Source organism: Solea solea, chromosome 19 (genome assembly GCF_958295425.1).
Source record: "Solea solea chromosome 19, fSolSol10.1, whole genome shotgun sequence".
Lineage (NCBI taxonomy): Eukaryota > Metazoa > Chordata > Actinopteri > Pleuronectiformes > Soleidae > Solea > Solea solea.
In genome coordinates, this window is record NC_081152.1 from 11,028,033 (window position 1) to 11,055,050 (window position 27,018).

The following is a 27,018-nucleotide window of genomic DNA, read 5'->3' on the forward strand; positions in this document are numbered from 1 at the left end:
ATACAGCGAGACACCACAGGCAAATATGAACCTTCATTAGTTGAAATACACGTTTAGGTGTTTGTTTTACTAAACTGTGTTATCAAATTGTACTTTTGTAAAACTGTCCTGTACATCAGAGCCAAACATGGACGTTCTCAGCGTATCAGATCTTGGGTTGTTAAATAGTGGTTTCTAAGATAACATGTATAAGGGATTTCTCAAATTTAGTTTTGTAATACTCATTTTTAATTTTTCATGTATGTAACATGGTTAAATGTGGCTTATTCTTTATGGTGGTTCAACAGAAAAAATATTGTATAAAAACATTTAACTGTGAAGATAATGTATGGTAAAGTTATGTGTTTAAAGTTACAGTTTTTTTTGTTGTTTTTTTAAATGGCTCTATTTAAATGGGAACCTGATGGTAATGTTTTAAAGCTTGTTGTACTAATTGTTTGAATCATATTCACCTGTGGTGTCTCGCCTATCAATATGGCTGTCTCATTCCCGGTCAAGCTCGGTATAACCACTACAGCGTCTGATGTGCCAGTGAAGAAACACACGACTGAAAAAGACACAAGAGCTACAGAACGTCTGACAAGTGTGAAACCAGCGACGACAGAAGCACGCGCGCTTGTCTTCCCTTCACTGCAAAAATCTAGGTAGAACATGCCTTCAAAGTGTCAGAGAATTTTTCTTTTTTTTTTTTCCTTCATATTTGAAACACACAAAGCCAACAACAACTCTCCCCCCCCCCCACCCCAATGTCTGAGTTATCGTATAGGTTTGATCATGTGATTGTAGAGCAAGGTCACTAAAGTAGACACTGAAGCCACAGCACAAAACTGAACAAAAGGCATGCTACCTAGGCTTGGTTATGTTTTTGTGTTTGCTTTCTTATTCTATAAAAAATGTCTGCTTCAGATTTCTTTTTTTTTTTTGCTATATATGTTGTTTTTTTTTGATGATGATGATGATGATGATGATGATGATATTGCAGGGTTACTTTCCTTAGAGTAGAGTAGTGGGTGAGAAATGGAGTTTTCAGTGGAGTCTCATGAGTCCCATCCTCATTCCTAGACCTTTGTGTGGTGTGGAGGTGGAGGCCTTTTTCAGCTGGTCGGGGGTTGCAGTATGGACGGAGAGGTATGCCTTTTAAGCAGCATGTGCAGGAAATTGGAGGCCGAGAGGAGGATGAAGGCTGTGTTGTGTTGGAGCAAGGTTTCTGGGATGTTTGGTTGGTAGGTTGGTCACCCCAGGGAATGGACATGTTCATCCCTTCTGTTCTCTATCGCGTTGGGGTCCCGACAGGAGCACTCATCTCGTATGTCGCACGACATGGGGAAAGGAATCACCTGGACGGGAGAGACAAAGACACAAAGTCATTAAGTTTGATTGCTAATTGATCTTTTCACTGCATTATAAATGCCTACTGGGTGGTCAAAGGTCAAATACAAGATGCCTTATCATCCTTATTATGGTCCCCCTAAAAACATTTAAGGCTATTGTTTAATGTGATGAATACTTTATTTTATGGCCCTATTACATTTGTTATTTTTATAATGCTTTCAGCCGACTTGCACACCATTTCGTTTTCCACATTTCTTTATCTCTGCCATATGTGCCCAGACAAGCTAGCTCATCATCACTGATGTAGACCAACTTTTCTAAAACATCAAAGGGGTCTGAAATTGAACCGGCGTGCTTCTCATCAATTTCTTTGACTCGGTTTTTATTGGGTACACAAACTGGGTACAAAGTGTACTCAGCGTTTGCTGCTATTGTGACCATTCGTCTGAGGAAAGTGTTTTTTGGTGAATTTATCACAGATGATCTATTTCCACGTCCAAACCTCTGAATATCAGATCAATCATGATCAGCCTCTCTGATAATCGGATGTCAAAGATAAATACTGAAGGTGAAAATAGAACCGGAGGATCATTGGCCATTGCCCCTGGCATTTGACGTCACTGGATAGTGTTGCCAATGCGTCACCAGCACCAGCTGCTGCTGCCTTGTCTGCTTGTGTCTCAGGGGGCCGTCTTCAGCTGTTTAGATACGCAAAATACGTCCCTCCTCTCCAGGCTAAACAAGGAACACATGTGGTCGAAGTCATGGAAGGCAGGCAGCAGACCAAGGCCGTGTCTGCTTTTGTGCCCTGGTAGCTTATCAGATCAATCTGTGGGAAGCCTGCAGGCAATGTCACTTTGTCTTGTTGGGATTTAATGCTATTGGTTCTTCTCAGTTTTTCATATTTACTGCTTTATAAAATGTCACATTGTCCATTCAATGAATTACAATTTCATAACACCACAGTATTGAACTGAACAAATTCTGATGTTTTGGGACTTTGAGGCTGACTAATATACCTTTTTGTGTTTACATTTTATTTTATTTAGTTCACTGTTAAAAGTACTATGTGTTTTCAATACAGGCCTTGACTTAAAAAAAGTAAAGAGAAAAAGTCTTAAAAATGATGGTAAGCTTTGGCACATTGGTGAATAAAATGTAATTATTTGGGCAAAATCTTGTTTTTTCAGGCCCTTTCACGGAGTTAAGATTAAAATTATGTTACCATTAAACAATTTACCACTTCGTAGTTGTGCTAAAAGTGCATCATAAAATTAGTCTCCCATTTTACTGTCCAATGGCACAGTAAAGTAAATGTCGAAAATGTAAAATGTTATGGTCAGTGGTAAAAGCAAAACACAGGAAACAGTCCCAATGGTTTGTGAGAGACCAGGATTTGTAGACGGCAGTTCTGTGGAATGACACGGGGGAGCATGCTAGTCACTAAGGTCTAGTGACGCAGGCTCCCCTTTGAAATGGGGTATAAAATACGTTTTTAGTGTGCGTATGTATGTGTGTGTGTGGTGGTGGTGGTGGAGGGGGTAGGGGGGGTTCCCCTAATGTGAGGGCCAGGTGGGCAGTGCCCAGACTCCTCTGAGAAAATGAGGCCTACATGTGACGACTTTACAAGCCCAGGGCCGGACACACTTCAGTAACAGCTGTCAACCGCGTGAGCGGTGTTTCCTCTTTTGCAATTTTGGAGCCAAAAAAATGGCTTGTCTCTTTTAGAGTCTCTTCCTTAGTTTGCCGTGCTTTAACCCACCACCCTTTCTCTCGCGCTCTCTCTCCCTTTTTCTCTCTCTCCGTCAGCACACCTTCTGCCTCCTACCTCCCTTCCACACCTCACTTCTCATCCAAGGCCACTTCTGTTTATCGCTCTATCTAGAGAATGATGGTGGGTGGCAAATTTGACATGGTTTCCTTTGACCTTGACCTTCAGGGTGGCTGGGCCAGCTGCCACATCTGGCCTCAACTTAGGTTTCTCACAGGGTGGCTAGGAAATGGGACTAGCTGGCCTTGTGGGCCTTGGGGCCCTCATTCTGCCCCATGTCCCAGGGCTAGAGGAGGGCTGGGGGAAGACAACCACTCACAGCAACATGAAAGCCCCTCTGAGGAACGCAGACCTTGCACAAGCCATATCCTTCCATCTCAGAGAGATTAACATCAAGTTCCTCTCTATATTTCTGTTTGTGCATGTGTCAGTGCATACAGGAAAAAAGGTGATGTATGGGGCACCTACCTAGGAAAAACAGGGAACTTGCTGATCTACAGAGGCTAAGACTGAGTAACTGAGTTATTAGAGTTTATTTAGAGTGTATAAAAATAAGCATGTCTATTTGAATGCAACATTCTCTACATGAGAAACAAAACCAAAATGCAGCGTGCCAAGATGCAAAAAAGACTTCAGACAATTTGTTGTTTTGAACCAACGAGCCAAACGTGACGTCTGAGAAAAAGCCATAGTATTTAACGGAGAACGATATATACAAAACTGGGAGAAATGTATAAATGAGAAAAAAACAAAGCAGGACCTCATTAAGGAAGGGGAACGAGCAACTTGAGAGCAAAGAACACATAACCTAGTTTGGCAAAGTTAGCGCAAACACTTGGCATCAGCAAACATCTAAAGCTCCTAAACACGGTGGGGAGTTCCCCCACCCGAGTGCCCCCCGGTGTGTAACTACCTACGCTCAGTTGTATAGAAAAGCCCTGTTATCCTCACTTCCCCTCATGCTTGGATGCATTTGGCAAACCCTATCCTCGGCCCCTGCGACCCACACACACACAGACACACAAGGAAGGTGCGGCATGCTGTTAATGATTTGCCATAAGCACTAATTTGCAGTGAATTAACAAAACATACAAAATAAGGGGGGAAACAATGTATTTCTTGATGCCATGACTAAGAAACACTCCTATCCGTGCCTCAGTCTCCTCCTCCCTTTTAATGGGCCTGGCAGGACCTTGGCAGTGGGGAAACAAGTAAACGTAACTGCCTAAAGCTGTTAAAAAAATAAAGAGCTTTTGATGGGATGGCTTTCTTGGCATCATGTACTTTTTATTTTTATTTTTTTGTTTTGTAGGACATATTAAGGCAGAAAGTTCTGGAAAAAATAACGAATATTATGTACTGTATCTCTAATCAATATTTATGTTACAGTATACGGTATTAGAATGGCGTTCATGTTGTAACGATATATGAAAATACCATCTTATTCTCAAGGCTGTTTCCAGCTTGGTAAAAACAAAAGTAATAGTGCGGTGATAAAGAGATGGCATTACAATAAATAACACACCATGTTATTTAGTAAAATCCAGGTAAGCTTGGTACTGACAATTTCCAGGCTACTTTGTGAGTCAAATTTGATAATTACTATATCATAAAGTTAGTACGTGTATGTGTCTTCCATTGTTTTCCCCGCACACATTTCCCTATTGCTATTGCCAAGGTATTACTTAGTGATTACTAAAGAAATAAGAAGACTGTATTACCATATTAGTTTCCTATTAGTGAATTATTTCCATACTATATTGGTACTGTTATGCAATCATATATGTAGTGTTTCCCATTGGATTGTTTATTGTAGATAGATGTCTGTTAAAAATTACAGACATGACCATAAATCTGCAAAAAACAATACATATACATATATACATATATATATATATAAATATATATATACATATATATATATATCAATTTACATTTTGAAAGCAAGCAAAGGGCTTTGCATCCGTGAGTCACCAGCACGGACAGAGAGGTTAGTGGTCAGGGGGTGGCTATCATGGACCATCAGCTGAGACACAAACATCAATTGAGCCACATGGAAAGTCACGTAGGGAGCGCACTTTTGCCAGAATTAGAGTTGTTACCAGGGGCGAGGGACTAACCCAAAACCCCCGCCATCACGCAGACAGAAAAACATACAGGCACATTTAGAAATAGTTGTTTTAAAGAGGCCAAGCCATATAACTATATAATCGGTGTCCTCTGCGTACTGCTCCCAGCATCCAAGAAAGGAATTCCTTCCAAACTGGGGGGGGCTACAAAACGGGTCTACCCTCAGAAAGGCATATGCTGGCCTGCTCTCCTCCCTGCGTCTCCAAATCCAGCCAACAGCTTGCAACTATTAAGGGGAGATCCTGTGGTGACCTTACGTGCAGCCAGTCCTTGCACCTTCAAAGCTCCTGGGGTGAAATAATACACAGCAAGTCATCCAGAACTCCTTAATACACAAATCTCAACCAAAATAAAAGATGAGAGCAGCATTTGCTGGGAAAAGGGAAGTAAAAGTAAATGAGCAACTGACTCCCATCGCGTTCCTCTTCAGGAGTAATCTGGAAATATTTAAGGATTGATAACCTAATTCCGACAACAGCTTTTCAGCTTTGAAAGGAGCAGAAGCCTCTCAGTTGTTGTGTCTGGAAGAAGATGTATCACATTCCAAAACGTTTTATGATTTCTTTTTTTTTTTTTTATATTGTACAATTGAATCATTTCATGTTTGAAAGGCATGATATTTGATGTTGGGAAACAAAAAACATAAAATAATAATAATAATCATGCAAATGCTGTAAAGAAGCCACTTTATTGTCTTCTGCTTAAGTGGGCGTGAGCAGATGTGTGCATCTGCTGTGTTGCATCTCCTCCATCAGTTGACTGGAGACAGTAGTGGTATGCACATTTAGTTTTGGGTCAAAGAAAAGAACAAATGAGACAAAGGAATTTTCTTTTTAACCTTTGGACAGAAATAAAGGACACAATGATATATGGCTACAATGATGAGGGAGAATGAAAGTCTGTTGTAATATTTCATTTTGTCCTGTTCTTTTCCCTTTACCTCATTACCAAGGATAAGAGGGAAACAGTGGATGAAAAAGGGTTTGGCAAAAGTACAAATAATATTTGTGTCTGGGCGTGTGTGTGTGTGTGTGTGTGTGTGTGTGCTCATCGTTCAGTGGAAGGGGGTCATACTATCATTCTTATGCACTGTGTCAAAACATAAAACATTAAGACTCCCACTGCATTTTCAGTGCACGACTGATGACTAGTATCATCAAGTGAAAGATCATGCACGAAACGCTTTGATGAATTCATCTCAGTCGTTGCTGTTGTTGCTGGTGTTTTACAGCAGTTGGCCTCCACAGTGTTGCATCACTGCAATCTTCCACCCTCTCTCTTCTGCCTCCTTCTACTTTTCCTTCTCAGTGACCTTCTCAAATACAGCGATTCAACTACTCCAGTGACTGATGAAGACGGTAAAGACCGGCTTTGAACATGGCCACCGCACATGTCACATCAAAGAATCTTCACTCTGACAGAGAACAGAATCTATGACAACAAAAACCATGTTCAGAAATAATTACAAAAGTTGGGAAAGGTCTGTACTTGTGGTCTGGAAGAGAACATTGATTTCCTGCTAAAGAGGAAAACACTGCCTGTCTTTGTCACCCAGCAAGTGAATCACTCAGCAGCTCAGAGGAGGACTCATAAACAAGTTACAGATTCCTTCTGTCATACATTGTCTTTTTCTTTTGTTTTTATGCATCCCCATCCTTCGTTGCCTGCCACGCATGTGTTTAGTTTGGTGGAAAATCAGAATCAGGTGCAAAATATCCTGTTTCTGTTTTGACAGAGTTGATCAAATAGGGATGACTATGAAGGCCGTGTCCGAGAGGAATAAACAACCGAATGTTAACGCCTAACTAAACGCAAATACCGAAATGATGATAAATACAGAGGGAAGTAAATGGACAAAAGGAAATATCAAAGTAACCTGATTAACTTATCGGGGAGGGAATTTGACTAATAATTTAACACTGACGTTCAGGCTTAGCCAAGGCACCAAGCAACATGTGGATGTAAGTAAGCAGCATCAATTAGGCAATCGGGTACGAAATGAAAGGGATTATATCAAACATCTGGCTTTTCCTCTGTTGCCATATCAATTTCACATATCAGCTCCATTCCTTGGTGTTTCCGTTTTGTTGTTCACCCACCACAACCTTCATCGCTGCTTGCTGCTGGCAGCTGATGAATAACATTACAATTGCTCATTTCAGAATAACTCTTCATATCGTTCTGAATAGTTTCATGGGGACCCACAAGTGGAAAACACCAGCCAGACTGTTTTCTTTGAATAAAGCCAGGAACCAAATGCCTTCAATTTAGAAATTGCACAAGCAGTCTGGAGTTCTTGTGATCACAAATAAAGTCAGTGTTATTCTAAATGTGTTATCAACACTTTTCTATACTTTTAAGGAAGAAAAGGGTTATTGGGGGGGAATTACCAGAAATACCCCTTTTCCTCTGTGTATCCATATGTGATTGACAGCAGCTGGTGGGCTGAACCCCGCCAGGGCAATGCAAGACTAAATAAATAAACCTTCACTGTAGCTTACAAGCCATGAGCAGACATTGTTTTAAGCCTATGAACAGTACAAGGTGATATTTGCACAAGTGTTTACATGCTGTTTAACGTGCAGCGCCTGAGCAGATCATTGGCAATCTAGCCGGAAAAGTGAAGTTAGCGGAGCACTTTTCCACATTGAAATGTTTTTGTCGCTCTTTGTTAGACAAGTTACAGCTCGGGGCACGTGTTCAAGTTTGAAATAAAATAGAAATAAAAATGATTTCCAAATCTCCCAATTCTGACACTCCTATGTGAAAAAGTAAAACGTTTTAAGTGATGATATTTTGTCCATTTGTCCAAATGTGCTTGTTTTCTACCACTTTATCCTTCACATGACAATCTACATCATCCTCCACAATCCAAGAGGACATAGTACAAAAGGCGGCGCACACCCTGGACGGGTCACCACAACCATCACTCTCACACCTGTTGGTGTTTTTCTGGACCGTGGGAGGGATGAATGTGTACCCAGAGTATTCTGAGAGAACCCACGCACACATGGGGGAAAACAGGCACACGCGGTAGGTTGAACAGGGGCTCTGAACCGGTGACCTTCTTCCTGTGAGGCAGCAATGCTAAAATGCTAGCCACTTTTCTGCCCTGTGGCCCAAGGAAGAACTTTCCCATTGGGTTGGTTTGACTCACTGACTCATCTTCAGATTTTAGTTTTACACCAACGTTGACTGACTTGACCAAAGCTCCCTTTGATGTACAACATAACCACTCAACAAGACCCACTGTCTGCTCTGCTCTTGCCCGGCTCGACCTCTTGTTGCTGCAGTAATTCAATAGAGTCCATCCTCCCATTGGGGTCTCTCACTTAACGTGAGTTATGCAAGCGTTGGCTGAACCCTTGCACAGGATCGGGGCCATGCAGAGATGCAGAGATGAGATAGCGTCAATCAACAGCAGTGAAACCACTTCAGGAGTAAGGTCACGTCCCAGCGGGCTACTCACGGACTTTCCTGCTGTCATTGAACGGGGGATGTGAGGCCTTAAATCTAACACTTAAGCCACGAATAAAGGGCAAAAAAAAAAATGAATAATCAAACTATGCACCCCTCTCTGTGAATCCAAGGTTATTGACCTTGTTTTTCCTCATTTTTCAGAACAACACTTGCCAGACATTGAGTGATTCGTGATAACTGCAGAGGTATCAGTGATCGGGTCGAAGCCACATGTGGAATACGCCAGAAAAGCAGATGTAGCATCACAGAACCTACAACTCACTTTCAATTGGATCGCTCCTGCCAGCAGCTGCATGGCGTGAGCCAGACAATGCACCTCTTAGATTTAAAAGTTCCTACCCCAGCGATGACCAAACCTTTGTGAAATGCACATCTTGATACTGAAATATAACTGCACTGATTCATGGCAGTCACATGTAAGAGGCACAGTGAAGATTTTAAAAGCTTTTTAACGCTCACACGTTGGGTAGTTGAATAAACGCAGGCACATTACAAAAGAAAATAAGAAACAGAATACCCAGAAAAAGCTCTATTGATGAACTCTGAAAACTCCCACTCTCTTGGATATGGAACCCGTAATCTGTCTACCAGTGATACAAGGTTGGACGCGAAGCAAAGGAAGGAAGAATCTGTTTAGAGATGTTCCAAGGGGTGAAATAAAACAGTCTTGAAAGGTATATTCTTATGTGTCCTGAGAATGTACCGTTCACAGAAATGATTACTTGTAAGGTTTAAGCGTAAGGTAAAATATGCAACCTCCAGAATGTAGGGAAAAACATTCACATGTGCACATTTTTTTCTTCTAAACTATTTGTGACTCCAGAGTTGGGGGACAAACATGGACTGTTGATCAGTGTTACCAGGCCCAAAATCAGACATCATCTTTGTGTTTGAAATGTGGGTTTAATTCTGAGACACAAGCACTAACCTTCTTGGTCTTGACAGTGGATTGGCAGCAGTCTCCTCCATCATAGTTGCAGAAGGCTCTGTTGTTGACCGCATCACAGTAGTTGTCTCCCATGAATGGCTACACAAGAGACACGCGGCATGTGAGGAGAAGAATAAAAAAGGTGTCACCTTTTAGGCCACTGTCCTAATTAGAAGATAATGGTTGAAAGGAAAATTGCTGAAAAAGATTAGTGTTTGTTTCCTCTTGAGCTTTTCAGGGCCTTTTAGAGGTCTCTGGGTGGATTTGCTAATGAATCTGAAACATTAAATTTCCCTTATCTTTCATTGTGACATTTTAAGGCCTTAGTGGGCCAGACCCATAAGTCAAACTGAGGATGCCATAAACTATCCACTGCACAAAACACTCCAGTAAGGTGATTTATTTGGTTGGCCCCACCCTCCACATGGGTTAACAATCAGGTTATAAAGTTGGCCTAAACTGAGTAGATGATATCATTCTTGATGAAAGACTCTGACTGTGCATCTGTACAGATTTGTATATTACAGCGGTAATAAAGCCAAAATTACATCAATTTACAGACGGCACATTTCAACATGAACATCAGTTATTGTGATAACAGATAACAACACTGTGACAGCGTTTCTAACTGGCTTTAAAGCGTGCACCGCGTGTAGGTGCTGTCCTCTGCTGCTGCTGCTGTCATAAAACTATGTGTTTCATTTCATCCTCACAGGTAATAGCTTGCTGAAAGAAAAGAAAAAAAGAAAAACCCGACCCCTCAGATCTCAGTTCTAATTCTCGTAAAATTATAGATCAAAAATATTCTGACAAGAGATCTGTCTTCACCCACAGGTTTGGTCTGAATGCCTAACTTGTAAAAACAATAGCCAACCCATTGTCCACTGGCCAGGTGCAATGAATAAATCTTAATACACAATGGATTCTAGATTTAGGATCAGGGAAAATTGGAAGAATTTTAGTGTCAAAGTCTTGAGTGATAGATGAGACTGTTCAAAGTTTAAAATCAGCTGGAGCCCTTACCTCACATCCTTTGATGCAATGGAGAAATTCTGGGTGTGGATACCATTTCATCCCCATTGTACAAACTATACTCTGTAGAATAGAACAAACAAACAAATCAGGCGGTTGAACACACACACACACACACACACTTAAGACGCTACACATGGTCACTTTCAACGCGAAGCCTTCTTTGATTTACGCTGACCTCTGTACAACAAAGCTCTTCAAATTGATTTTTGACAGGGTCTAACTTAAAAATGATGTTTTCAAACCTGAGTCATAGCCTCGGGAGGAAGAGAGGGGGAGGAGAGCCAGAGCTTAAGCGCACCGTGCCATCAAATATCTTTGCAGAATGTGTGGAATCTCCTCCTGTTCTCCTAATGTGCTTTTCATTGTAACGCAACAGAAAACACTTGTGCTCCAGGGAGGTGGGCAGTGCTGCGCATAGAAGATGCACCAGCATCGTGCAAATGTGCACGAAAGGACTCGCGTTCTCATCTCTGTGGCCATAAAACAGCAGTACATATCAGTCTACCTGACCTAGAGTACAGAGAAGGGTTTTGTTTACATTACAAGTGTGTGAACTAGCTGACCCTCAAATAATCCCTCCTCAGAAGCCCCATGTGTCCCAACATCGCACGAAATGTGATTTGTTTGTCTTATATTGCTGCGAATTAAGGTATTTTTCATTTCAACGGTGTCAGCAAATCAATGCAGGAAAGAACGATGGGGTCGGGTAAAAAGGGAACGCCGCATCTAACGACAACTTGGAGGCGCAGACGTAACAGCGCTACTCTACCACTGTGATGCAGTGCTGCGTCGCACAGCGCCGACACATCTGTGCAGCAGTACGACGTCTCGTCCCTATGTGGGAGAAGATTAAGCACATTATTTTGTCTTGGAGGTGAAACTTTCTGCAACTACTGTACTTTTACAGTGTTCTGCTATGATGATGTCATCCAGAAACTCCTTCCCTTTCCCTCTCTCTCATTTTCTCACTTTTTTTTCCCCTCTCACAGCGAGGCCGTAAATCATGATAATCCATGATTGTGGCCTGGCTTCACCCCTCACCACGTTTGGGATCCTCACCCTCTGAAACCTCCCCGGGGCGCTGATACCACATAAAAATAGATCCCTATCTCAGCGCCACTACAGACGAGGTCATGTCATATAGAAAATGACTAATTCCACAGCAAGCCCGACAGGGTAATTTTGCTGATAAAGGGGGAGGGGGGGGGGGGGGGGGGGTGCTCGGGGTGCAGAACCGTTAGATATAGGGGTGCAGAAGAGGAAGAAGAAGAGGAGGAGGTGGAGGTAAAGAAGCAGGAGGAAATTCTAAGTGGGTCATAGAAAGAACTGAAATACAACTTATTCAAAAGCAATAAATCAACATCACTTGTTATGGTGGGCAACATAAACCTCCAACTCAGAAAAGTAGAGCTGGAAAGTGCATTTCAGGTCAGGTTTCTTTAGGATGTGAGATGAAGAATCCCATCCTAGAGGGGAATTTAGAAGTGTATCATGGCGTCTGCTCCTACTTACTACATTCCCACTATCACTACAACTGTTCCACAGCAGCAGCAGCCTCCTCCCATTCTTGTTTCTTAATACAATTTTGTGAGAGCCTGGGTATCGTGCTGAATATCTTAGTCATATGCACCTGCTCTCTTTTGCTCTTAAACGTATTGCAATTCCTAATATGTCTGTTTATTTTTAACACAATTAAATGGTCGGCTATGTCGAGACAAGCCACAATATTGGCTATATTTCCCTGTTCGCTTTGAAATTATGTTAAATGCAAATCAGAATAAGTTAGAAATTAGATTAAAGACAAATAATTGCATTTGTGTTGTTTTCTTTCTGACTAGTATTGCAACTGGTCCATTACCTATATTATCAAAGGAGCTGTATAGTCGTACAGTATATAGTGAAAAAAACTCCATCCTCACTTCTCTGACTTCTCGTATCCTTTAAACCCTAACAGCATGGCTTCAAGTCTCCGATTACCACCAAACACAAATCGTATCAGTTACACAAATCCATGAAAAACAGATCATTTCATGTCCACGTGGCCGAACCCACTCCTCTGTCCCAATATCCACTACAAAAAGCTGCTGACTCAGTGTGACTCTGAAACAAAAACAATAGGAGTTGTAGGGGGAAGAATACAATGTGTTCTCTTTTCGCCTCCAGTTACAGAACCTGATACTGAAATTCTCTGACTGCGACTGAAGCTGACGAAAACACAACAAATTGCACACCGTTGACATTAACCAACTTAAACTGGGGGAGAAGGTGTGGACTAGTGCACGTTACCTCCTTCCACGCACGCCACCCACATTTTAACCACATTTCATTTTGGCTACTAAGACAAACACGTGGGAGAGTCGATGTTAAAAATGGCACAATCCACTGTTTGTCGGTGCACAAACAACACTTTGAACCAAAAGATGTCCTCAGCTTCTTTAAGAAGGTAATACTGAGGACAGCGCGGTGTTTCCCACTGCATGTCCAAAACAGGATTAAAATGTCTGAAGGGTTGCCATGCTGCTAAAACAAACATTAGAATGACACTGGTCACAAAAGACCGGCATGAGACAGGCTTTTTTGCATTGTGAATAGTCGCGCCAGGATGTAGACGCTACACGTGAGATTCCTCTGAGCAGAGATGTGGATCGCAGAACTTTGTGAAGTGCGTCTGTCAGAGCGATGAGGCCCCGACAAAAAACACTCTCATCTCACCTTGACTTTGTGCGGGTTCCTCCAGTGCTCTTTAAGTACACTTTCGGCTGTCATGTTGCTAGGGAGGATCACCACGTCGTTGTTGCTCTCCCTGCAACTCAGCTCACACTCCTCACCTGTGCCAATGTGTGAGCAAGGAGGAGACGGACAAACAACAACAATAAGGGTATGCACAAACATATCTTTGCACAACAAAAGCTGTGTGTAATACAAACAACTGAATTGTAATTATAGAATAGTAAACTTGTGCATACATACCTATGCCGTGTCCCCGCTTGCATGAGTACTGCAGGCTGTAATGGAGGTTTTGAGGTAAAGAACACTGGCCTTTGATGTGTGGGCATAACCGGAACGAGCCTGTCCAGTTTCCATCCTTTCTGCAACGGATTGCATTGGATGCTGCGCCCTGAAAATATTATATTGACAGACAAACAATTATATACACACACACACACACAGAGTCACACACATTGATGCACAAACATTAGCAGGCCAAGGACACTGAGAAAGCATCCCATCGCAAAGGGGGAAATACAATCCAAATTTTTATCAGGCATCTGACCCACAATGCCTGAAAGGCAGAGCAGATTAAAAGGTGTATACATTTCAAAAGGCTGTGGGAGCAGGACTATTCTGGAAATCAATAGCAATCTTATTAACATGACATCAAATTGAGTAGGGCTAAGGGAGACGGAGAGAGAAACAGGCACGGAGAGACAAGTGTTCAGACAGTGTAAGAAGAATCAGATAAAAGAGCAGTGCACTCATCAGTTCCTTCATTTAGCATCCCATGGATATTAGGCAAAAATATAAGGTTTTTGATTTATATCTGATTCTTTTTGATTCCATTATCCCACATACATATTAAGCAAAGAACAGGAGAATAGAAAAGAAAAGAAGAGAATGTCTGTTTTGTTTTGTATAAACACGTAAAAAGAGGACAAATACATAGGTAAATCAAGAATAGAAAGAGAGGAAAGAGAAGGACAGACCTGCTTGCATGGACCGTGCAGCAGCCTCACCGTATGGGCAGAGCCTCCTGTGGCGGCGTAAGCAGAATTACCAGCAGGATCAGAGCAGTTGAGTCTGCAGACGCTGTCAAAGCGGAAGCCGTCAGTACAGTAATAAGAGCCGTGGAAGATCGGAGGTGGGGGATCACAAGTCACTGGTTCACATGCTCCCTCAAGCCAGCTCCCATCCTCCGTGCACTGCCGCTTAAACGCACGCCTAAATAGAAAAGAGAAGACTCGTGAACACTTTCTTCTCCTTCCTCCAACTGGATGGAGAGCCTTGTGCACAACAAGTGCCTCTTACCTCTTAGGTTTGTTGGTGACATGATAGCCTGGCCTGCATTTGTACTTGCAGAGAGTGCCCACTTTGAGGCCCGTCTCGTTGCAGCGCTTGGTTTGCAGCACAGCATTCGGCACGGGAGGGGGCGCCGGGCAACGGAGTTCACAAAGTGCCTCCGGGAAGGACCACAGACCGTCTTCTAGGCATGTAAGACTGTTGTTTGTACCTGTCAAAAAATGGAAATAAAGACCTTTGGTGTTGGGCAGCAGCTTTTAAAAGAGGCTTAAAGAATAAAAGTCAAAAAAAGAAACATAACTGATGCAAATAATAGATTACTGTGCAAAATGTGCAGTTGTGGAGTGAAGGAGCAACTCAAATTGACTTGATATGGACCCTAACTCCAAATGTCTGTGTGTAACGCTGCACTGTTCCTCTCACCTACAAGCTGGGCAGGTTCTCGACACTGAAAGGTACTCTTCTTGCCGTAGGTCGTTCCCTCCGAGAAGTTGAAATGTGCCGGATGAACATGGTATTTGTCAGGAAGACCACAGTCCACCGGCTCACATGACACCTGTTTGTTCCACTTCCCATTTGCACAGGTTATAGTCACCGAAGAGTCAGACTGGGAAGAAAGTATAAAGTAATAAACAGATACATTTACTACAGGTTTCGGGTTATTCCTTACCACGCATACCATGACATCACATCACATCAACAAAAATGTGTACCACGCAAAAACTAACTATGGGGATTCTGCTTCCAGTGAGTCAAACTTCACAGGCTACTGAGTTTCTGGTCATTTATATTACTAAGAAATATTAATTTTGACACATGGTTATTATTGTATACTCGAAAAAGCACAACCAAGCAATCTCATGCAGTCAGTCTAACTCTTAAGATGGTAATGAAGGATGAAGTAGTCGGCGGTCCTTGCACAAACCTTACATTATGGTGCATTGCTTATGATGGACAGTGGTTACCCTGCAGTGGCCTGTCCACAGCAAAAACAAACATGTGCTGTGTTTGTCCTTATGTAAGACTGTCTCACATACTCAAGTCTACAGAGTGTCTCCTGTGCAACTGGGGGCCTTACATGTCGTTGGAATGCAAGAGGATACTGAGGAACCGAGAGGGAAATCCATGCATGAGAAGAACATGAAATAATCCACAAAACAGGGACTCAGACCGAGGTACCACCCCTCTGCTATGACATATGAAGGCAAGATAAAGCCTATACAGCATGGTATAAGACCTGATATTGTAGATTAACATCCCTTACATTTCCATTATAGACCTATTACAGTATAGAGAATAATCCTAGATTATTCTCTATACCACTGAAGGAGCTATGACATGGCAAGGCTGGTGTGCGTAGCAGTAGTAGTAGTAATAGGCTGGGAGGACACAATTTGATTCAAAACCTACGTTTGTGAGAGCTCTTGAGGGTTACAATTTGATTTTATGGTTACGGTTTGAATTGGGCTTTATGATTAAATCAAGGATTAGGGTTAGGCATTTAGTTGTGATGTTAGGATAAGGGCTAGTACAAGTGTGGCTGTGTGTAAAATGGTAAATGGTCCATATTTGTATAGCACTTTTCGAGTCTTGATGACCACTCAAAGCTGCTTTACACGACAGTCTTGGCATTCACCCGTTCACACGCAAACACACTTTCATACAGCGCATTTTTTCCTACCACTCATCTTTCATGCCCGTTCACACGCTGCCGGCACAGCCCTCAGGAGCAACGCGGGGTTAAGTGTCTTGCCCAAGGACACATTGGCATGAATGAAGCGCAATTGTGTGTGTGTGTGTGTGTGTGTGTGTTTGTGTAAAACCACCAGAAAGGGTGGTCCCACATCGCATGGTCTAAATCTTGTGTCCTCACCATATCACAAAAACAAGGACGTGTGAATGTGTGTGCATGTGTGTTTAAACCCTGAACTTTGTTACATACAAGTACAATATGACAGTACTGTCACAGCACTGGCTGGTACTATGAGTTGCATTTGCTGTGCTACATAAATAAGATACAATTATTATTATTGTTATTATCATCATTATGGCTTTCTGGAAACAAAAAGAACCATAAAAAGAACTAGAACGTTTCCAAAATGGAGCAGTCCTGACATCTTTCCTCTCTTGACCAGATCTTAGGTCCATTTCTTGTTATAAATAGTTGTGATTCCTGTAAATGACTTGGCTTGTGGTTTGACATTTGCAAAGATGAGACCCTAATGGGGAGCCACTCCATCATAACCTCAAACGTTTTCATCCTCTTCCACTAAACAGAATCGTGTAACACAAAATTGAGAGTTGAGCCAAGAAATCTCTCAACAAAGCTGTGCGAGCTCAATCATTTTGACTTTTCCCTCTCAGAACAAAAAGGGAAACCTGTGTTTTCACCGTCTACCCTTGCTTTTGGTTGACTTTAATTACACACATCTTTTTAGACAGTGGCCAAATTGTGAGGCCACACAAGCAGAGCTCAGTTAGCATTACATATCTCTCGCTTCATAAACTTCTCTCTCTCTCTCTCTCTCCCGCCGTGTATTTCTATCTTTCATCCTTTCCTAATTACATGATACTGCATACAACAGTATCGGGTTCCCTCAAAACAAATAAGAGCCTCTCATATTTGGATATCCGACATAGTAACATATGCATCACATGCCAGCGCTGACTGAAAACATAAAAAAAAAAAAAATGGGTATGGAGATGAATGAGTGGGTCATGATGGGAGGATGTGGACAAAGACTGCATAGGAGAAATGTGGAAAAATCAATTCAGCATTAATACACTGACTGTTGTGCAGAGGGGATGTTTAATAAGTGAGCAAAATGATGTCTTTGTGCATGTTTCACCGATCCTGATGGTGGATAAATGAAAGAATATCGATGCATAATATTCTGTGCATTTCTATGTACATTTGTGGGGATTTTCCTTCTTTTTTTAAAAAAAAAACAAAAAAAAAAGAACATTACAGCTGACTATTTCTCTTCCAGTAGCAACTGTAACAACGTTTGGCTCCTCTACCTACCTGAGTGAGACAGATGAACTGACAGAGTGACAGTGTCTTCCTTCAAGTCAGGGGTTTACCTTCACTCCGATGGCACCCAATCATTAAGCACATACAAGATCTATAGTGCCATATTTTGACGGGAAGATTTATTGCAGTAATACTAAGGAATTAAGTATAATTTGCTATTGCCTAGTCTTCATGGAAAAAAAAAAGGTTTTTTGAGACTGTTTTGGAGGAAAATAATTTGTTTTGCTTAGAAACAGAGTGATTTTATTTGCCAAGAATATACACACTTTAAGTTCCAGAACCAGTTCTGGGCAAGAATGTGTTCAGAGCAATAACAGTGGGGTGTTACAGAGAATCAAACAGTACTCAGAAGAATGGTTCTAAGTAGTTACAATTCTGGAAGGGTTAGTTTTGTGTTAAATGATAACCACATTTGCCTGGACGGAGTGGAATTCAAAACTACTTGTGTTACAATTTACCATGTTATTCCAACATGTGGAAGAATTTAAATGTGTGAATGCAAATTCACGAAAATTCCCACATGCTTTCCGTTAGCAGACGTGGAGTATTGGGATGGACTTTATAGGTTGTTAGGTCACTCTAACCCTCGCTGATGTGCAGCACATTGAAATTTGTGTTCACATGCCCATCGTCAGAGAGAATCACATCCCAAGTATGCGTCCACAAATTCAGAGGCTTAAGGAGCAACAGGATGACAGAGTTCAGAGAGCTTTGTCTGTTCTTTAATAAAAACTGGGATTACAATTCATAGCCTTCATCCTCATTCACCCAAGATTTACTTGTAGGATAATGAGGGTGCTGTTGTGAGTTTGCATGTTCTTCCCTTGTGTGTGTGTGTGTGTGTGAGAGTTTTCTCCAGGTTCTCCAGTTTCCTCCCACAGTCCAAAAACATGCAGATTTGGGGATTAGGCAAATTGGACACTTGATCGTATATGTGTGAGTGTGTGATATTGGACGGTTTGTCTCTATATGTGTCCCTGTGATGGACTGGCGACCTGTCCAGTGTGTACCCTGCCTTTCGCCCTATGTCAGCTGGGATTGGCACCAGCGACCCTCATGTGAGTGTTCACTGTTGTGGCTCCCTGTGTGACAACTTTGACATTCTGACATTGAGCGATAGGCAGGTTACACCCTGGACAGGTTACCAGTCCATCGCAGGAGACAAACAACCATTCACTCTCACACTCAGACCTATGGTCAATTTAGAGTGTCCAATTGACCTAATCCCCATATTGCATGTTTTTGGACTGTGGGAAGAAACCAGAGAACCCGGAGAAAAGCCACGCACACTGGGAGAACATGCAAACTCCATGCAGGAAGGTCCCTGCTCCTTGTCTCGAACCCAGGTCTTCTTGCTGCAAAGGCAAGAGTGCTGGGACTAATAATAATAATAATAATAATGTTAAATATCCATATATCTCAGGTATAACCTATTAACATTTAGAATCTGTGCTTCTTTGCAGCACTGCGCCACCATAATAAAACCACTCATCACCTGAATTCAGATTTGTATTCATACGTCGCTGAAGTGACCGGTGCACTGACATCATGATTTACCAAGTGAGCCACTCCGTCTTGACATCAGCGGACACACTGACAGCAATATCTAATGCACAATAAACAAAACAACTGTAAATCTTGCTCGTGCATTTACTATCGCACAACTCACTGACACCGGTTGAACCCCGTATGCCCGACTCAGGCTTTTTTTCCATGCCAGGCAGCAGTCACTGTTCTTCCGAACCACTTAAAACAAGAAAGATGGGCAAAACAAGACGGCAATATACAGATAAATACACGCGCAAGTGAGGGAAGCAGATTTGTCCTGGAGATATTCCTCTGAGAGGGCGGTGTGTTCCGAGAACTACTTTGACATCACTAAAATATAATTGGCTAATGAAAGGAGACAAGATTGTGCCCCACGCTGCACTTCTTCACCTTAGTGACGAGTTGTGAGCGTCTCTGCGAGCACTTGTGCGGCTGAGAGACGAAGGGAGGGATATAAATATGTGCATTGAGGACACATTTCAATTTTATTTTGTATCTTTGTGTTAATTGTGTAAATTACTCATTTCAAGCTGAGAGGGGGAGGGGGCGGTGCAACAATCTAGCTTTTGATCATATAGGACAATTTCCCTTTCTGTCTTTATCTTTTCTACCATCTGTGCAGTGTTTCTTACAATTCTTTATCATCTTTTTTTTTTAAATGCAGTTCTGTCCTGCAGGCAGTGCGCTGCAGTTGGTCGGAGTAATTGCAGACAAAGTAAGAACAAACGTGATATCAAAGGAATATGCAACTGGTGAAATCATTTTTTTTTTCCAGAGACTAATGTCATTCTTTGGGGATAAAAGACACGAATTGGCTCGGATCAACAGGTTTAGTGAAGAACGACAGCGACAGACTGCACATTGAGATTACATCAGTATCTCTTTCAGCACAGAAACACCAAATGAGCACAGTGATTTACTTTGGTATTGGCTTTACATAGTTGAATTTAACATGATCTGGGAACTTAAGGAGGGAAGATCTTGGCAGTTCGACTTCTGTTGCTCTGCCTAAATGAATATGTCTTGTGAGGTTTGAATAATGTCCATTATTTCCATCATCCCACCAAGGAATGTATCATAGCAACTGCACACAACTTATCATTGTAAAGTAAAAAAAAAATACAAAGACAGTTTTATTTATTACGTATTATGCATGTAATTTGTTTTTGTTTTTCATTTCAAAAATGTGATAGTAACTCAACCTCAAACTTATCTGGCACATTTTAGTAGAATGAATGGAAAAAAAACAATAATGTACAACTGTTTCCTCTAAGTATCTTTGAACTGCCAGTCATCGTTTGTGGCAAACGGCAAACCTTGTGACAAACATTTTTTTTATTCTCTCTTGTCCCCCTTTACCCACTCTCTGTTTCCAGCCTCTCTCTCTCTCTCTGAAAAGCATCATTTATCACCAAATGTACTGACATTGATGAATAGCCACCCAGTGCACTGTCAATCAAAATCTAATCTAAAAACTTCTCTGGACAGACTCAGTGGAAAACTATTTTTGCTAAAGTTTTTAGGTAGATATTATGCATGGAGATGCGTTGTGCATGTGTACTTGTTATGTATAAGTACTGTAGGTTTTTCCATAAACCTTCATTTCCATGACAAAATGGCCAACACCATTAAACACCAATGGACTAACATTTAATTTATACATACACATTTTTAACAATATGTATTTGTTTATATTGACAAATATAAACATATTAAAGTGTTTTGTTTATTGTTCCCACTTCCCTGTGCTGTGTTAAGACTCACTCACAATCAAACCCACACAGAAACAGGATTTTGAAGCCACAACTTTCATGCCATGAGGTCCCACTAACCACCGCACCACATACTTTAAAGAATGCACAGCGCTAAGTGTACTATACATATGCACATATAGTATAATTAAGCTTGTTGCGACGGGGATATACAGTACATATGTAAGCATTTACATTTAGTGGAAGATAGTGGGACAGCTAAATCACTTTGTGGTCGCAGAAACGCTCCAATTAGGCAACGTTACAGATCCCAGCAACAAACATGGCAAGGATGGGAGGAAGAACACGTCACAATCCTGGCCAAATACCAAATCCTACTTTTTCATTCGGTAAAACACTTCCTGTCTCTTTCCTCCCTGTCCCTTGTCTTAAATCTTTGGTCCATGACTCACACATAACTGCATCCGCACGTACAGTCCAGAGATCAGCCACATTATTAAAAACCGGTTTAATGAAGTGATGCACAGTTTTTATTTGAAAACAACTGAGACGATACGCTGTGATAGTCTAATTACAGTGCACAGTATATGCAGGTATATTTCAGACTTTAACTAAATTTACCTCATGTCTCTCTGAGGACGCGTTAAAAGATTGTCCAGCAAACTGTTTTTACAGAGCCACAGAGAAGGATAAAGTGCCTTTACAGCAGCTTGGTCCCACTCCAAAAGGTTTATGATATGGTATAATCTACGCCGTTTACTTGTGATGTGCATATATATCTTTGTTTGTGTACCGTATTTGCATCCGCGTCCTGTTTTTGTTTTTGTCCGTTGCTTTACTGAATGTGCATTTACATGGTAGCATTTAATGTGTGCTGCTGGGTGAGAACGGTAGCAAATCTCTGCCCTTTAAGAGGGAATTCAATGTGTGCAAAATGAGCAGAAAGGAAGGGAGGGAGGGAGGGTTGGGAGAGAGGGAGGGAGGGAGGGAGGGAGACGGAGGGAGAGGGAGCAGACACTATGCGATGATGTCATCGTCCCAGTGGAGTAGCGATACAAAGTGACTGTTTGAGGTGATGGTGCGGTATGCTCAGCAAGAGACTAAACACTATTAAGTCTGTGCTTGTGTTTGTGTGGCTTGTGTTTTTTTTGTGTGTGTGCGTGCGCGTGCATGCGTGTGTGTGTGTCTGTGTGTGTGTGTGTGTCTGCAGCACTAAGAGGGGGGAGGAGGCTGGGGCATCTCCTCTTCTCAGTGCAGCACGAATCTACCTGGATGTTCATGATGTCATCCTCCCAAGAGGCCTGCCATACCAAGCCTCGTTGTTGCAGGTGACAAAATAAATGCAGAGCTAGAGAGCACCTCTCTCTTATGACCATATGTGTGTGTGTGTGTGTGTGTGTGTGAGTGTATACTTGAGTTTGCATCAATGCATGTTCATGTGTGCGTTCACAAATTCATGTTTGCATGCGCCGCGCCATATGCTGCAGAGATGCTTTTGCACTTATTGCACGCGTACATTTATGCACTCATGTTCCCCTTAATGCACCGGGCTCTTTAACTGCCTGTGTGCATTAGAACATGTGCATGTGTGTGTGTGTGTGTGCGTGTGTGTGTGTGTGGCAGTGTGCGCACCTGGCTTTTGATGATGTCATCATCCTGGTGGACTTGCAGGACGTATCCAGAGTTGCAGTATATAGTGCAGCGGTCCCCGTTGTAGAAGTGGCGGCCGGGGCTACTGCACTTGAGCTCTGCATTGCGGATTAAAGGTTCCTGGCAGTCAATGGCTTCGCACGAATAATGTACACAACTATGAGGGAGAGTGCATGTGTGTGTGTGTGGGGGGGGGGGGAGAAGAGAGGAGCAGAGGAAAAAGAAAGTAAAAAGAACACATTTAAAGTTACAAGCAGCATAAACATGGCATATAAAATAACACTGCAGATGAGCGTATGTGGAATCAGTCACATACGTGCGCACAAAGAGGGGGAAAAAACCTGCATACTGAGGCAACAACATCCATCCATCAATGACTGTTTAACATATCAAATCAATAAACCACATGGAGAGGAGATGGCCGTATTTGCTATGCAAACGACAGGGACGTCTGTGTGCATGACAGTGTGCGTTTGAGAATCGAGAGCGACGGCATATATTATGTGCAGCCTTACAGTGGCAGAGCTTGGCCACAGCTCTGTGTTGGTAGCCTGACGGAGAAGGCAGTTATTGCTTTTGGAATGTGCGGATGCCCAAGGCACCTTTTTACAACAGTCCACATTCTACGATATAGGGTTACATTATGAAGCAGATTAAGAAAACGGGAGAGAGAGAGTGAGTGAGTGGAAGGTATGGGGGGGGCATGGAGAGAGAGAGAGAGAGAGAGAGAAAGAGAGGGGACGTAAGTCTGGGGAAACATTGTTAAACTCACTCCTGCACAAATGGAATCTCTATTTCGCTCCGTGTTGTTTACTTGCCTCCGTTCTCACTTCGTCTCATGCTTTTCTGTGCTTTTCTCTCTATATATGCAAACCTTATATAAACCTAAAATACATTTAAGCATTTTGTCCTTGTACATGTTTTCTACTGTCCCTCCCAGAAAGTAACACCATATGGACTCCTGGTAAATTTTGAAGCTTATAATTAAAATGCTTGAGTTAACTGACAAGATGCTATAAGGCGTAGCAAGGAGCTCCTTAATAAGGCATGCGAGTAGCAGTGTTTTACATATAGGGTTCTTGAGGACAAATTAGGGAAACCTAGAAGCCTCCTCTGTGGACACTTTCACTTGGAACAAAATACCTTTGTGGTTTTTCTGCAAGTCACTTTGGAGTGTCTGACATAAATTACAATGAACTACCTGAAAAACATTCCTCCTCCACAGCACATGAGAAGTACAGTATACAGCACAATAAAATAACATGTATGAGGAAAAAAATAGATGGGTATAATAGAAAAGGAAGTACAGGGCAGACGAGCGCGACGATACAATTTACACTAAAAAGTATGAAAAAAAACTTAAAAATAATACCGGCTATATGAAAGGGAATACTTTACATGTGCATGTGCTAACAGAGGAGTAACATAAGACTGGGTCATGCTAATAGCTCATGTTGTTAACAACTCAGGGAAAATGGGATGTGGTGTATTGTGGAGGCATAAGTATTACTGGAAATGTGCTGCTCAGCCCAAGAGAAGAAGGAGCGAAGGAAACCAGGAGCAGGAGGCACAGAAAGGGGAGAATTGAGAAGAAGGAGATGCCAAAAAAGTGAGAGGGAAAGGAAGATGATGTGAAAGTAAAGGATGGCAAGACAGCACGGATGACGGGTATGATGAAGGGGAGGAGGAGTTCAGCTGAGGTGGGAATATGGGTGAAGTGAGGAGGCAAAATGGAGAGAGGAGATAAGAAATTTGGAAAGTTGGGGTATGAATGAGAAAATGCAGATGATGAATTGGATTTGATTTAAGAAAAAAGAAAAAAGAAAAAAAGAATTCCAGGATTCTGACCAGATGTAAGGGCACACTAGTGAATAACGACTGATCGTAATATCACATTATACTGTAATATTCTGTTTGTAGAGGGTTCAAGTCGAAATTTCTGACGATAACTGGCCATGTCTGGTTAACTTTCCATCACACAAACATGATCGGGGTTTTTTTTTTTTGTTTTTTTTTTTCAAGAGCCTCTGGATATTAGATGAAGTGGAAAGACTATGAAAGAAAGAGAGAGCGGTGCCAAACAATTTCCTGGCTTATGCAGATGCACAACAGTTTTAATCAATTTAGGTGCTTTTGGATGTTTCTCTGGCACACAACAAAAGCCACAAATATCTCTATCTCTCCACACAGACCCCAGACCAGCCATACTTTGTGTTTAATGGTGTCCATTACTGCGTTTCGTGTTCAAACGGCTGCGGGAGCATCAGCAGTTTGAATTGTCTCATGCATGACAGTGGTGTGGTAATTGGTAAATTGTGACTCCTTTAATATAAATATATGTTTGTGTGTGTGTGTGTGTGGTCCTTGTATTCCTGATGTTGTGGGGAACTACATCTGTTTACACAGTCACATTAGGGGGGCTTATCTTCCTTATTAAGCAAGTCCCCATGATAAATGACTACATTTTAGCGTGAAGACGTGTTTTGAGGTAAGGCTGAGGTTAGGGTTAAGTTAAGGTAAGGGTCAGGCCAGTAGTAATTATGGCTAAGGTCAGACTAAGTCTCCAGGAAATGAATGTGAGTCAATGCAACGTCCTCTGAAGTCATGGAAACCAGACTGTGTGTGTGTGTGTGTATGGGTGGGTGGGTATTCGGGGTGTTGTCTGGTCTGCGAGGAGCTCGACGCTCGACTTGACATCATGTAGCTCGTCGTTAAAATGAAAGAAAGAGGACATTCACAATTGTGAGTTTACAGCTCGAGAGGTGTTTAAACTCCTTTGGCGGCTTTGCCAACAACTGTTAGAAATGTCATCAAAAGCTCTTCAGGGCTTTTTTACATTCAGCAGGAGTCTCGCTGATTATCTTATTTTCTGGCTCAGTTACTGCAGGGGTTTTTAAAACTGCTGCGTTGTATTCACACAAGAAATTCTGTAACACGTAGGCCATCATATTGGATTCTCGATAGAGAGGTTCTTTTTCCAACTAAATAACTAACTAACTAAATGGATAGACGTGCAAGTGACGACCTAGGCGTAGAATGCAAGAACTATTACGGTTCAAGCCTGGAAGGGATTCTCGAAAAGATATTTTTACACATTGTGCTGAAGTGCAAAAGAAAGTACACAAGATTAATGTTGGAAGCAGTGGCCACTCCAATGTTGGTAATGTGCAGACCTCACCAAGAGGTCCAGCATGATTGTAAATTTGACTGTTTTAAAGTTTAGCTGTAATTTTGGGCAGACGCCTAACATTCCACTGCTTGTTTGGCACCGTTCCTTAACGCAAGACTCTCCCTCTTGTGCTGGAAATGTGCACATGGAAGCACACAGGTCTTAGCATGTAGGGTCTCTTTTGTTATATTTGGAATTGTAAGGTTGAATTGCATCATTTGTGTATGTATGTGTACAGTAGTGTGTCCACTTTTAAGAAGAGGGAGGCAACATGGTGTCATAACTGTTAGAATTCCAATCACTGAATTATCTTTTTGCCTTTTTTTCCTCATGCTCACCTCTGTCCTGTGGGGTTGTAGATCTCGTTGCTCTGGCAGCCACTTATTGTGATGGGGTCAAAGGACTGGAAGGAGCGCAGGCCGACGCCTGAAATGGCCACGAGGCGAGAGGCGAACATGACCAGGATCGCCTTGGTGTGGTAGAAGGCCACGGACAGGTCGTGGTTCACTGGGATCACCAAAGGGTTGGTGCGGCAGCTGAGACGCCACTCACCTGTGGGACAAAAAAAGAAGACGAAAGCTCGTTGGCGTACTCTGCTCGACTAGTTAGTTATTTGAATGTGCATTCAGCTGATTCTTCCACTCGTGTTTATCATATTCAACAATCTGACACCAAAGAGGAATCACGAGGCTTTCAGTTGATAAACATGCACAAGACAGTAGTTCTTACCAAGACTATGGATACCCTCCTTGGTGTCTACGAGCTGAACAGTGATGTTACACTGAGTCTGGTCAAGTAAGCTAGTCCCATCTGCGGCCAGGTGTATAATCACTGCTGCTGCCACCATGGGATGCGAAAAGTGAGCCTGAATGAAGAAAATGTATCAAGTTACAAAGTCTCAGTACATTTCTATTTCTATTACATGTGTGTTTCTTTTTATTTCATATAATTGTCATTAGAGATACCCTTAACCCATTTTTTGGCCATGTTTTGGACATTGAGACAAAAAACTCAAAACAATTTCAAATTTAACACGCAAAATCTGTGTTCAACTACGGTGTTTTTTTGTTTTGTTTTTTAAATAAAACATTTTGTTTTTCTTCATTTTACATTGTTAATGCGCTATTTTAACACGCAGTAAATTGAAAAATTGTAAATAATCACCAGATGTTGAACGTTATTCTGGAAAAATGGGCAAAAGCACGCACTCAC

The 27,018-nt window shown here is 42.0% G+C and overlaps 1 protein-coding gene across 1 annotated transcript in view; it reads right to left on the minus strand.

Annotated features, from left to right (window-relative positions):
- Positions 1 to 950: 950 nt before the first annotated feature.
- Positions 951 to 27,018, minus strand: part of pappaa (pregnancy-associated plasma protein A, pappalysin 1a) — a 79,483-nt gene continuing 53,415 nt past the window's right edge. Inside the window, exons 12-22 of the mRNA XM_058616915.1 lie at positions 26,536 to 26,671; positions 26,145 to 26,358; positions 22,620 to 22,794; positions 15,117 to 15,300; positions 14,703 to 14,904; positions 14,381 to 14,615; positions 13,647 to 13,794; positions 13,389 to 13,504; positions 10,665 to 10,736; positions 9,642 to 9,740; positions 951 to 1,337 (exon numbers count right to left, since the gene is read on the minus strand). Of these exons, the coding sequence (XP_058472898.1) occupies positions 1,233 to 1,337; positions 9,642 to 9,740; positions 10,665 to 10,736; positions 13,389 to 13,504; positions 13,647 to 13,794; positions 14,381 to 14,615; positions 14,703 to 14,904; positions 15,117 to 15,300; positions 22,620 to 22,794; positions 26,145 to 26,358; positions 26,536 to 26,671 (1,686 nt within the window). The 3' untranslated portion in view covers positions 951 to 1,232. The remainder of the gene's footprint in view (positions 1,338 to 9,641; positions 9,741 to 10,664; positions 10,737 to 13,388; positions 13,505 to 13,646; positions 13,795 to 14,380; positions 14,616 to 14,702; positions 14,905 to 15,116; positions 15,301 to 22,619; positions 22,795 to 26,144; positions 26,359 to 26,535; positions 26,672 to 27,018) is intronic.